Source organism: Zingiber officinale, chromosome 2B (genome assembly GCF_018446385.1).
Source record: "Zingiber officinale cultivar Zhangliang chromosome 2B, Zo_v1.1, whole genome shotgun sequence".
NCBI classification, from domain to species: Eukaryota; Viridiplantae; Streptophyta; class Magnoliopsida; order Zingiberales; family Zingiberaceae; genus Zingiber; species Zingiber officinale.
In genome coordinates this window covers 149,358,325-149,371,065 of record NC_055989.1, presented here as the reverse complement: position 1 = coordinate 149,371,065, position 12,741 = coordinate 149,358,325, and the positions used below count along the sequence as shown (strand labels likewise).

At 36.7% G+C, this 12,741-nt stretch overlaps 1 protein-coding gene across 1 annotated transcript; it reads right to left on the bottom strand.

Moving 5' to 3' along the window:
• Positions 1-9,840: 9,840 nt before the first annotated feature.
• On the bottom strand, positions 9,841-10,290 carry LOC122048849. The gene has a single exon (XM_042610366.1). It carries the CDS (start codon positions 10,288-10,290, stop codon positions 9,841-9,843), a length of 450 nt encoding a protein of 149 aa, XP_042466300.1.
• Between the last annotated feature and the right edge of the window lie 2,451 nt (positions 10,291-12,741).

The window sequence follows — 12,741 nt, the reverse complement described above, 5'->3', positions numbered from 1 at the left end:
TAAATTCATCATCTTTTCCATATATTTCCAATGTGAAACTTTGATTAAATTCCCAACACTTATCCCACTCTTTCCCCATCTGTGTTTATGGCTTTGCATGCGTGAGCTCTCGTCCTTGTAGGTTGTAGTATGTAGTTCTGCCATCGAAAAGAAGCTTGAGAGAGAGATCAGCAATTTGACAGCGGTAAGGAATCCTTGATCTCCAAGTGAATCCTGCCTCCTTAAATTTCCTTTCTTCTTCGCAACTCTTCCCTCTCCGCAGCAAGTAAGAGGAGCTCAGCAAGCTCTTCTTCACTCTCTATAGAAAGCAAGGAGGAACTCAAGGGAATCTTAAATGTCTTATTTCTCGTTAAAATAGAATCCTAATGAGTGTCGGTTGCACGAACCGGCCTCCTGTTGGCCACCTGGTGGAGGGTAACGATTTGTCTGATGAGGGCTTGGACAGATTTCTTTCTGAGCTTACAATGGGGTCCCCTGAGTCGACGAGGCCATGAGCTTCATTGAAATGCTCAAGTGAGTTTCTTTTTGTTCAAAATCTATTGCTTTTGGACTGCAATGAGGTATAATTGAAGTTGTGCAATTTGAAACCTTTTTTCACTTGTCTGATGGCTTACATGAAGCCTTTACTTACTTGAATTGATGGATCCTGCTTTAATGCGTTGTCGATTCTGAGCAAGGTTTTGCTCTCATTACAAGGATGGAGGTTTATAACATTCCGATGTGATGCTCCTAGTTAAGAATACATATAACTTATGAGAAGGGACGATTGCTTTTTGTAACAGAACCCCTTCTGCATATTTGATAAATTTTTAGGTGCTCTTCGGAAGTCCATATGATTAGGTTATCGTTTCTAAGTTTGTTTAATATGTTTGATAAGTTATGTGTTTATCCTGTCCAAAAGCGGTAAACGCGGTTAGCTGGGAACATGACTCAGTTGTTGATGAAACAAAGACTCCACGGTGGCTCTGTTGTTGGTGGAACGAAGACTCCACGTTGTCCTACAACACAGGGAGTGTTAGGGCCGAGCCAGGGAAGGGATCTCAGCGTTGGCCCTCCGATGCTCAAGTTAGTGATCGACTCGAGAGAAGAAAATAGCATAAGCAAGCAATAGTAGAGAGAGTGTAGAATAATAGAGCATTGCATACCTCCACCTGTAGATGGAGACCCTCTTTTATAGTATCACTGTTGCGCTTATGCACACATCTCAAAGCATGCCCACGTTTTCCAAAGCATTTCAAAGAAAAGGCAGGCCATAAAGTGACTATGACACATTTCTTTAAACGGGCACACAAATCCCTGTGATTGGACAAACGAGAGGCTTCTAAAGTGCAATTTGCCTGCAGGATATTCTCTATCCTTTACAGCACAAACTTCCAAAAAATTACGTCTTGACAAGCGCATGGGGCCCACGTCAGGCCGGTCGAGCATCGCTTAGAGGTGTCGCCAGCTCGACCTTATGGAGCGTCATCCCTAACTCGGTCTTCACTCGGCCTCTTCCTTTAGTCTTCATTCTGCTTCTTTATTGATTGTAAAGGGACAACCTCCACCAATCGACCATCCTCCCCACTCAGCTCAAGCGATCGGTCGCATTATTTAATATTCAGCATTGAGAGTCGTTTACCAGTCTTGGGTTGGGACACGGAGCCGACTTGGAAGGAGGTTTGGTCAGCTATTCGGCCCAACTAGCCATTTGGCCGGTCCGGGCCCGCCTCTCCTATTAGTGTTTTTGACCTCTTCTTAACTTTAACCATCCCGTCAACTGGTCTTCTACATTTTTACCCATTCTTGTGAGGGTCCACCCTTATTGCCGTATCACGTGCCAATTCATTTATGATATAAGCCTTTGCGGTTTGTTATTATAATGTTTATTGCTTGTGTTATGTGGGGAAGATTGCTATATGATGTGAAATTTTATGCTTATCATCTTTGAAGAAATTTTCATTTTCTCGAATGATTATATGAGTCAAAACTTAAGGGGACAAACGGCTAAAAACACATCTTTCTTTCGTTTTATTTGCATATTAGTTCAGACAATGGATTATTAGTTATAGTGTTTGATATTGCTCCAACTAGTTATACTTTAAGACTGTTGCAATTTCCATCAACTTTAGAGAAGGGACTTGAGAAAGTTACATCTCTAAAAAAACTAGATTTGGCGGTATGTTGACTCAGGTACTTGCACTATCCTTAGGCAATTCATGTGAGTTGTTAGTATAGTACTTTACTCATTATTTATTTATAGTTAATGATGTTCTAGTCTTGTGAGTTTTAGTTTGGTGTGTTATTTGACAATCTTGCTCTGTGTTATTTGCTCAGCCTGTACTTGTGAATTCTTTCGGTAATTAGCATTGTTTCCCAACTTAGTTTTGAATGTATGCATTCTTATTAAGTGGCTACTTCTTCCCCCAAGCTAAGTGCTACTTCTTATAAAGTTCTATGTTGAATGTAATTTTCTGTTTTCATTCACATGTAGATGGTAGGAAGGAAATGATCATTCATTTTGTCCTCCACAGAATAATATACCATGTCTAATAATCTGTGATCAACTACTATTCCATTGATGGTTAAATAATGCCAGTGGGCAATACAGACACCTGAATATTCTAAATATTGCGTTTAGTCAATTAATGACAATACTTTTCTTGTTATTGCTGGTAGAGTTTATTCCACGATTAAGTTGCTTTTTATGTCTTTGTTTAATGCTAACATTAAGATGGTTTTGCTCTTGAAGATTTTGTTTCAGTATTTTCTTGAGCAATAGTGTTTGTAACAATAACTAAGAAGAATCTTTTTCAATGCTTGCAAGTTGATGCCTGATTTACTCCCATTGAACTCATGTTTTTTTTCCTATCCATGTTTGCATACTATTTCATCTCTATTTAGTCATTTAATAGTAAACTTTGATTGAACAAAAAAGGAAGTATAAGTATTTGTTGTCCTCGACTCAAGAGATTTTAAATTTAATTAGACTTTATGATCTTTTTTATAGGTTGAAAGATACCCTTTGAGAAATGATATCTTGTTTAATATTTACTATTCATCTCTTGTTCTTATATATTATTATAAGTCTTGTTTGTTAAAATTAAATTGTTGGTTTAATATTTTGTACATCAAGATTTCTAAGTTTTTTTTAAAGATCTTATTGTGATATTTTTTTTTTATATTTATTATAGGTATGGGAGGTTTACAAGAAATAAATTTTTTGGAGCTTTTGAGAATGTCAATATTATACATATGAAGACTTTAGAGAAATGAATACTTTGATGTCAATGAATGTTAATTTTACAAATTTAATAATGCACCTACAATTATTATGAATTATGATGATATTTTAATATATATGGTATTTTGATTTTGAATATATTGTATTTTGATTTTTATTAGCCTTTATTAATATATTTATAGAAAATATAGTATTTATCTTTAATTAATATTTTGATCGATTAAAAAAAGTGAATTGTTTATTATATAACGACCATGGTTGTTGTTGCCATTAATGATGCTATGTAAAATTATTGTTAAACAATTAAATGATATTAATCGTCATGGTTATTATTAATGATGGTATATATGATCATCGTTATTGCCATTAATGATTAGATTGTAAGATTACAAATAAAATCTTACATTAAAAATATATAAGAAAGATCATAGATTTATAAGGGAAAGATATTTCCATTAGTATGATGTCTTTTAGGTAGAGTCCAAAAATAAAATCATGAGAGCTTAGGCCCAAAGTAGACAATATCATGTCATTATAGAGATATCTAAATTCCTTTTGGTCATAACAATTGATATCAGAGTCTGAATTTCCAGAAGGTTTAACCGTCGACTATGCGCAAGAGCTATGTTCTAATTGAGCCATGTGAGTAGAATATTGACCTCGAACAAAGGAAGTGGGGGCTCCTATGTTCGAACCAAGAGGGCCAGACTCCAGGCAGGAAGTCTGAGTTGCGGCTAGGTAAGGAAGTCATAGTAGATCGGGTGGACCGAGGGACAAGAAAACCTGGTGGGTTGAGGATCGGACGTGAAAAGTCTGTGGTCCTTCGTTTGAGAGGGGATTGTTGGTTACAAGATTGCAAATAAAGTCTCATATTGAAAATACATGGGAAAGATCATGAGTTTATAAAGGAAAAATATCTCCATTTATATGAGGTCTTTTGGGTAGAGTTCAAAAATAAAATCATAATGATTTATACCAAAGTGGACAATATCATGTCATTATGAAAATATCTAAAATTTTTTTATACTAATATTAACGATGGTATATAAACCCATTTAGCATTAATGACAATATATCATCCTTAAGAAAAAAAAGGTAGATCCGCTACCTTAGCGGCCCCTCGAGTGCCGGCCCCACGGATATGGAGGGAGGTTCATGCAGGTACACAGGCCATAGGCGCATGGCAGGGTAAACCCTAGGTCGTCAGTTCCTGAGAATCGACCCCTGACCATTACGCCAGAGATACCATGCGCCCACCGTCTGCGCTACGCCCTGGGGGCAATATATCATCCTTAAGAACTATTACTGACGGTACTTTTTTTCGTCGCTAATCTTTTTTCGATGGGACCTTTTAGTGACAGGAATTACCCCTACAACTAGAAATTCCATCATTAAAGGCTTCTTTTTTAGTAGTGCGCTAAAGTGACAGCTTCATCTTTTGTTACTAAGAGTGCGTTTGATTCAGGTTATCGTGTATAACCTTGGTTATGTGATTACCTAGTAATCACATAACTAAAGTTATGGAAAATAAAATATAACTTAATGTTATTTGGTTCAACCTAGGTAATGCAATAAAAACTTATTTATTTAGAAATTTTAATTTATAATCTAGTTTAATATTTTACTGTATTATCCTTCGTTATAAAACCAAATATTAATTTTTTTAACTTTATGTTTTTTCTCTTTTTGAACATTACAGGTTTTTTTTTTCTCTTTTTGAACATTACTTTTTTTTCTTTCTTCTCATATAACATTACTATGTTTGATAAAAGAGTTGTATACTATACATATAATCTTTGATTATAAAGGTGGTTTTATTCTTTTGTTTGTTGTCTATTTTTTTATAAGAAATATAATTCATATTATTATAACATGACAAAAATATCATGCAACCTTTGCCAACGATGGTTGGCACTGGTGGGGGCAACGGTTGAGGTTGGGGACGGCGGGCGACCGACGACTTTGACCAACGACAAGCGAGGGTGGGTGGCCCACGGCGGCGACCGACAGTGGCGACTAGTGGCTTGCGACGACGACCGACGGCTCACGGTGGCAACCGGCGGCTTGCGGTGGCAACTAGCGGCCCGCGGCGACGACAACGACCAAGGCCCAACAGCGAGCGGCATCCGAGGGCTGGTGGCTGGTGATCGGCTGCCAAGGGCGGCCCACGACCGGCTACGGCAAGCGATGGCAAGCGACGACCGACGACGACCAATTGGTGCAGGAAATGAACTAGAGGTATATTTGACGAACAGAAGCAACAACGACCAATTTAGAAATGCATTCTTGACATCCATCTGAGATATTCTCCATCGACGAACAGAAGCAACAACGATCAGAGTGCGAACAATCGTCATTTTTACAACAAGAGCAAATGTTTCCTTATAATTCATGTCATACTCCTGAGAATAACCTTTAGCAACAAGATGAGCTTTGTATCGCTCAATAGATCCATCAAATTTAGTTTTGATCTTATAAACCTAACGAGAATCAATAGTGTATTTTTCTAGTGACAAAGGAACCAAATCTCATGTATGAGTATGATGCAAAGTAGTTAGTTCCTCAGCCATAGCACTCTGCCAAAGTGGGTTACAAATAGCTTCTCTATAGGATACAGACTTAGAAAGACAATGAATATATTCAACAAATGCAGCAAAAGAATGAGAATAACAAGAGTAAGTAAAATCTGATAGTTTGGTAGACTTACGAACATGAGTTGATTGATGACGGTGAAGAGAAGGATCATCCACAACCTCAGGAGATGATTAGGTAATGGAAGAAGAAGGAGCATGTGGAGCGGATAACTCATGAACTAAAGTATCATATTCAGTTGAGCTACTAGTAGGAGTTGTGGGTGAAACTTCCTCAGTGTCATTTTTTAAAGGATTAATACAAAGTAGACTTGACTTTGTCATATGATGCGAACTAGCTGGAATAGAAAAGAATGAAATATACTCGAGAAACACAACATAACGAGAGACATACAAATTTTGACTAACGGGATTAAAGCAACGATATCCTTTTTGAGTAACACCATAATCAAAAAGATACAAAGAGTATACGGAGAGGCTAATTTATTACACTCGACATGTAGACGAAGGACAAAATAAGTACAACCAAAAACACGCAAAGAGGAATAGAGAGGAACATGCTCATATAATTTTTCAAAAGGTGACAAGCCTAAATTGTATGAGGTTGAAATTCTATTAATCACGTGAGAAGTGGTAAGGTTGGAATTCTATTAACAAGATGCTTATATTTTCGTTCAGCCACACCATTCTATTCAAGAGTATCTATATAAGAGATTTTATGAATAGTACTATCAGAAGCAAGTAATTGTGAAAAATGATTCAAAGTGTATTCACCCCCCTCCCAAATCATAATGAAAATACTTTATGACACTATAATGTTGAGTTTTTACAAGAGCTCTGAAGTTGTTGAAAATGGTAAGATAATCAGACCTGTGTTTCATAAGATAGACCGAAGTGTAACGAGTGCAATCATCAATAAACGAAACATAATACCTTGACCCCCTTTTGTAGGAATAGGAGAGGGTCCCCACACATCAGAATGGATAAGATCAAATAAAGCAAAAGAAAAGGAAAGACTTTTAGAAAATGGTAAGGTAGAAAATTTGACCAGTTTACAATTACTACAATAAAAAATATCAAAACTTTTTAAAGGTCCTAATACTTCTGTAGAAGCTAAAAACTGAAAATGAGATGCTGAAACATGACCTAAATGAGAGTGCCATAAATAAAAATCAGAAGATGAATGATTCCAATGAAAAGATGATAAATCTACACTCAAAGCTACGACTTTTGGTATTTCGAGTTGATCTAAAACATATAGTCCTCCTTATCTACGACATATCTCAATTAGTCTATGAGATTGCCGGTCCTAAACATAACAATTGGATGAAAAAAAAGAGATTAGGTATCCAGACTCACATAATTGACTAATAGAAATAAGATTTAAGTAAGACTCTGAATATAATAAATATCAGTAAGAGATAAACAAGATGTAACAATTGAACCGACACATACTAATAACATAGGAGTACGATTAGTAGCCACAATAGATATAGATGAACGCGGAGAAAAAGAAACAAAAGATGATAAATTAGATGACATATGATGGAATGCACCAAAGTCCAAAATCCATAAGGATGAAGATATACCTGAAATACTAGACGATGACAAACCTATATAAGAGGATGCTGACATGGCAGAAGGCTGTGAAGCAAGGAACTGCTGAAACTACTCTAACATATACAATTCATATTTCCATGAAGCATCTGCACGATCAGACATGATGACAGAGTGAATAATGCTCAGAATAACCAAACTGTAAGGATACACATCTGTACGATCTGTAAAAATTGGTGCCAGGACGACCCGTGGTCACACAAAGAATTCGAAGCAGAAAAGGATGTCAAATCGACAGCATAGGGCGTCGATGTCGAAATCTGTAGAAAAGGACATCAATGTCCAAATCGGTAACATAAGGCGTCAGCATCGAAATCGACAGAAAAGAGCGTCAGCACGGAAATCAACAGCGTAGGGCGTCAGCATCAAAATCGGCAGAAAAAAGTGTTGGTGTTAAAATCGGCAGGACAGGTCATCGGCGTCGAAATCTATAAGATGGGGTGTCGACGCCAAAATCAGTAGCAACAGTAAGAGACGACAACGGCAACAGAAAGCAATAACAAGGGATGACAGAAAAATTAGGTCAAAGAAAAGAACCTTACTCTGATACTATGTAGAAATTAAGAAAAGGAAAAAAAAACTAGTCATATTATTGAATCGGAAATTGATAATTAGAAATACATATATAAGGTGTTATATAGTTCAGTTAAGGCCCCCGGAGCAAGGTAGAGTAGGTTAGTGTGGGGTAGAGTTGCTATAATAGGACAAGAGTTCGAATCTCGACGAAACCAAGGAAAAAAAGTCTTCCCCTGCACTAGTCAACTACAACTTCCTGATTTACCTCCTCACAGATGGTCATGAGGCCAACCGTGTGGGGCCGCTGGGATGACACTCTAAATATAAAAGGGAAAAAGACAAAATTATCCTAAAAATTATTAACAAATAAATATATATAATCTAACACTAATTACATTACAAGCCTGATTCACCAAAAGTAACTACGTGTTTTTTTTACTTTATGTTTTTTAAATTTTGTTTTCCTTTACATATTACGTTTTTTTATTTTTAATTTTTTTAAAACTTTATGTTTTTTTAAGTATTTTTTTACTTCTCTAATAATAATAATAATAATAATAATAATAATAATAATAATAATAATAATAATAATAATATAATATAATATAATATTTTAAAAATACAAATTTATTTTTTAAAATAAAATATCATATATTTTTTATTTTTTATTTAATTTTTATAATTTAAAATGAAATTTTCATTATAAAAATTTTAGGGATATTTTTATCCCAAAGTATAAATATAGAAGGATATTTTTAACTAAAAAATTTTATTAATTCCGGAATAAAAAAATCTCATTTTTCTAAGATTTTTTTATTCTAAATTGTATGTCTTTTTTTTTTTTTGTTAACATGTCGGATATAAATCATTACTTAAAAATTATCAATTATTTAAATTAAATAAAATTTTTATTAATAATCTTAATTGGATAATCAATCAAAGTTATCAAGAATAAGTTCCAGTCAAATGCACCCTAAAAGATACGCTCAATTCTTTCCTCTTGAAACTGTGTCACAGTAGATGTTAAGTACAGAAATGTCATTTGCTTCCAATTCATTATTGTGTAGCTATTTACATATTATTTATGTGAAAGATAATAGTTCCATTCTCTATTTTCTTGTTGCTTGTGGCATCACTACAATAAAAAATAGTAATACTTATGAAATTATGGACGGAAAAAAATATTCATCAGTAATCATCAACGGAAAATAAATTCCGCCGGTACAATTATAGATTACCGACGAAAATTTTTGTTTTCCTCAATAAACACCGATGGAATTAATATTTTGTCGATAAACCCGATTTTTAGGCACTCGATCTCCTTTTTCATTTCACGCGCTCTCGTTGCTCTCCTCTAGGGATGACAATTTCACCCGAACCCGATGGAGGATCTGACATCTAACCCGAATGGAGGAGGGTATGGAGGGACTATCAATACCCGATACCCAACCCCGAATACCCGATTAAATAATATATATACATATATTGAAGAAAATTTTCCTTTTCCAAAAGTAACTTACTATTTTTGTTGATATTAGGAGGAGACTATATAAATGTTCAATCTATATATATATATATGTTGTTAATTTTAATATATTTTTGTTGAATGATAAGAGTTGGATAAAAAGAAGAAAAATTATAACTATAGAAGACATCCGATCATTTAATGGGTATGAGTATACCCATCGGAGATCCTATACCCGATGGGTATGGAGACGGAGGATATAGAATCCGACACGAACCCGACCTATTGTCATCCCTACTCTCCTCCGATCCCGATCTCTCCGGGCCTCTCCTCCGATTCAGATCACTCTAGTGATTCGGTATGTCCCCTCTTTCTCCCTCTTTCCTTCTCCTCCCGACGCCGACAGTGACTAGCGGCCGACACAACATTCATCGGGCGGCTGTGCCGACCGCCAGCCCGTAGATAGCGGCAGAGGCGGCCGCCAGCCCGCGGCTGTGGTGGGCGCCAGCCCATGGATAGCAGCTGCGGTGGCCGCCAGCCCGCGGCGGCTGCGACGGCCGCCAGCCCGCGGCTGCTGCGGCGACCGCCAGCCCGCGGCTGCTGCGGCGACCGCCAGCCCGCGGCTGCTGCGGCGACCGCCAGCCCGCGGCTGCTGCGGCGACCGCCAGCCCCGCCAGCCCGCGGCTGCGCCGGCCGCCAGCCCGCGGCTGCGCCGGCCGCCAGCCCGCGGCTGCGCCGGCCGCCAGCCCGCGGCTGCGCCGGCCGCCAGCCCGCGGCTGCGCCGGCCGCCAGCCCGCAGCTGCGCCGGCCGCTAACCCGCGGCTACGGCACATGGTTGGCTTCTTTGTCGGCTGCCAGTGCGTAGGTTGGGCGACCATCAGCTTGTTCCTTTTGAATTTATCTTAGCATGTCATATTTTTTTTATTAATTTTCTCTAAATTTTATTCCTTTTGCAGTATACTACATTTGCTGCTCTTCTCCGATTAGACTACACATATTCAGGTATAATTTATATTGTTGAATTTAGATGTAGGTTAAATTAGTATTTTGATATATAACATGATATAGTCATATATATATATGGTGATTTTAGTGTTGCTAGATACTACATGTTTAATACATGGAAAAATAATCTAGGTTTGTTTTGGTTCACTAAGTTGAATGTTCAATAGAAAGTGAACATTCTGTGTGATCTAAACTATTATGTTGTTAAATGAAAACTACTCACACTATATTATGTTTGAATACTTTATTTAATGTTAAATTAAATTGTACAAGTTATAGTGTTTTAAATTGTATTGCCATTAGGTGACAATGTCTATGAACAAAACATGGATGTATAATTGATTAGAATAAGGATTTATTAGAGATGATTTTATTGTTGAAGTAGAACAATTTGTAAATTTTGCTAAGAGTCATCCAGAATGTATGAATGGTGCCGAGTTACGGTGTCCGTGCAATCATAAAAAATATCAAAATAGTGCTTTCCGTGATAAGGATATCGTGAAAGTACATATATGTAGAAATAGTTTTGTGTCAAATTACTACAATTGGTATTGTAACGGAGACTCTTATTTGTATGAACCAATTGGGTCTTTTGGTAGTTCTTCATTTGGTACAACTTATGGCCAACAAGAACAATTTATGGTCACATGGAATAGTTATGGTGTCAAACTATACAGAGACATGATGCACTACATCAGAAAGAAGGGCACAAGACCTACGTATGTTTCTGAGGTGGTATTGAGTGCATGGACGACCACCTGGGCTGCAGAGGGGTGGCAAGAAAATGCAGAAAATACTAGAACAAACAGAAATACAGAGTCAGGTGGCCCGAGCACTGGAACTGCTCAGTATACGTCATGATCCAGATCTATTGTTAAGCATGTCAGATATCTGGTGGGTTTAATTTAAAGTTAAATAAACTAATTTTTTATTTATTATTAAATTTATATAATTTTTTTCCAAATTATTTGTGTATGCAGGAACATGAACTAGCCCGCCAGCCTACTTGTATGGAGGTCTTTCTTAAGATCCACAAGAAGAAGGATGACACATTTGTCAATCTCAGATCGAAGGTCATACACGTAAAATTATTTACTTTATTACATTTAACTTTCTATCATTATTAACTTTTGTAATTATGATTAAATTTAATAATATTCATATTATATTTTTCCACACAGGATCAAATTACAAATAGAGTGGCTCAAGCATCTCAGCCACCAGCAGAGGGTTGGGGGGGGGGAGGAGAGTCAGGCACTAAATGATATCTTTTATGATGTTGTCGAATGACGAACAAAACACTCCATCCTCTACGACCTTGACTCCCAAGCCAAAGTCGTATTTGATCGTTTGAGGACTCCTAGGGGTCGTGATTGTTCTTCTTCTTCTTCTTTTACTGAGATGCAGTCTTTCAGTCGGGAAAATCAAGAACTGCGTACTCAAGTTACCTCAATGGATCAGAAGATGAATGAGTGGATAGCGGCAGCGAGCTAAGGATGATCGGAAGCGAAAATAGGATCATGATGTTGTCATGACTCAGATACGAGCGTTCATAGCTCATTTGCCCCTGCCACCACAGGAGACTCAGGATCCATCAGATCATGATCATTAGTTTTTTTTTTTTGAGATTTGTTCAACCATAACTTAAAATTTTTTATCATCCATAACTCATGCAAAATATATTTCTTATGGTTTGATAATTTACTAGATTAATATTTAAATTTTGTGTTACTATATGTTTCAGGAGTCCAGACTTGTTGGTCCCCTCGGATGGGTCTAGTGGCTAGCACATGAGGTGTTGCCACCATGAGGTGTGGGGTTCGAATCTCGGCAAAACCGAGGTAAATGTCTCCCTTATGTACTAGTCACTATTCCAAAGGCTAGTAGCTGTATTTTCTGTAGGATTTTTCTTAGATATGGATGTAGTATTTGGATTATGACGGCCTATTGTTTTGTTTGTAAGAATATTTCTATTATAGATATGGATAGATATGAGTTTTCTATTATTATTTGGATTGTGAAATGTATGGATGCATGAATGTAAAATGTATTTGTGGATTGTGAACTTTTTATATGTTTGTATATATGAAAATGTCATCATTTGTGATGGTTCTTTATATGTATAAAAATTATATACAGTTTATGGGTTGAATTAAAATGTCATCTGTAACTTTTTTTAATTTTATGACGAAATACCGACGGAATTAATAATCAATCGGTAAATATCATTTGATATATACCGACAGAATGGAATTCGGTAATCTCCGACGGAATTGGGAATTTCATCGGTAATCTCTAAATGGGATTATGATGTATTAAAGTAA

Excerpts from the sequence above, each read along its gene's own strand:
- LOC122048849 (XM_042610366.1), bottom strand. The coding sequence starts at position 10,290 with ATGGTCGCCCAACCTACGCACTGGCAGCCGACAAAGAAGCCAACCATG.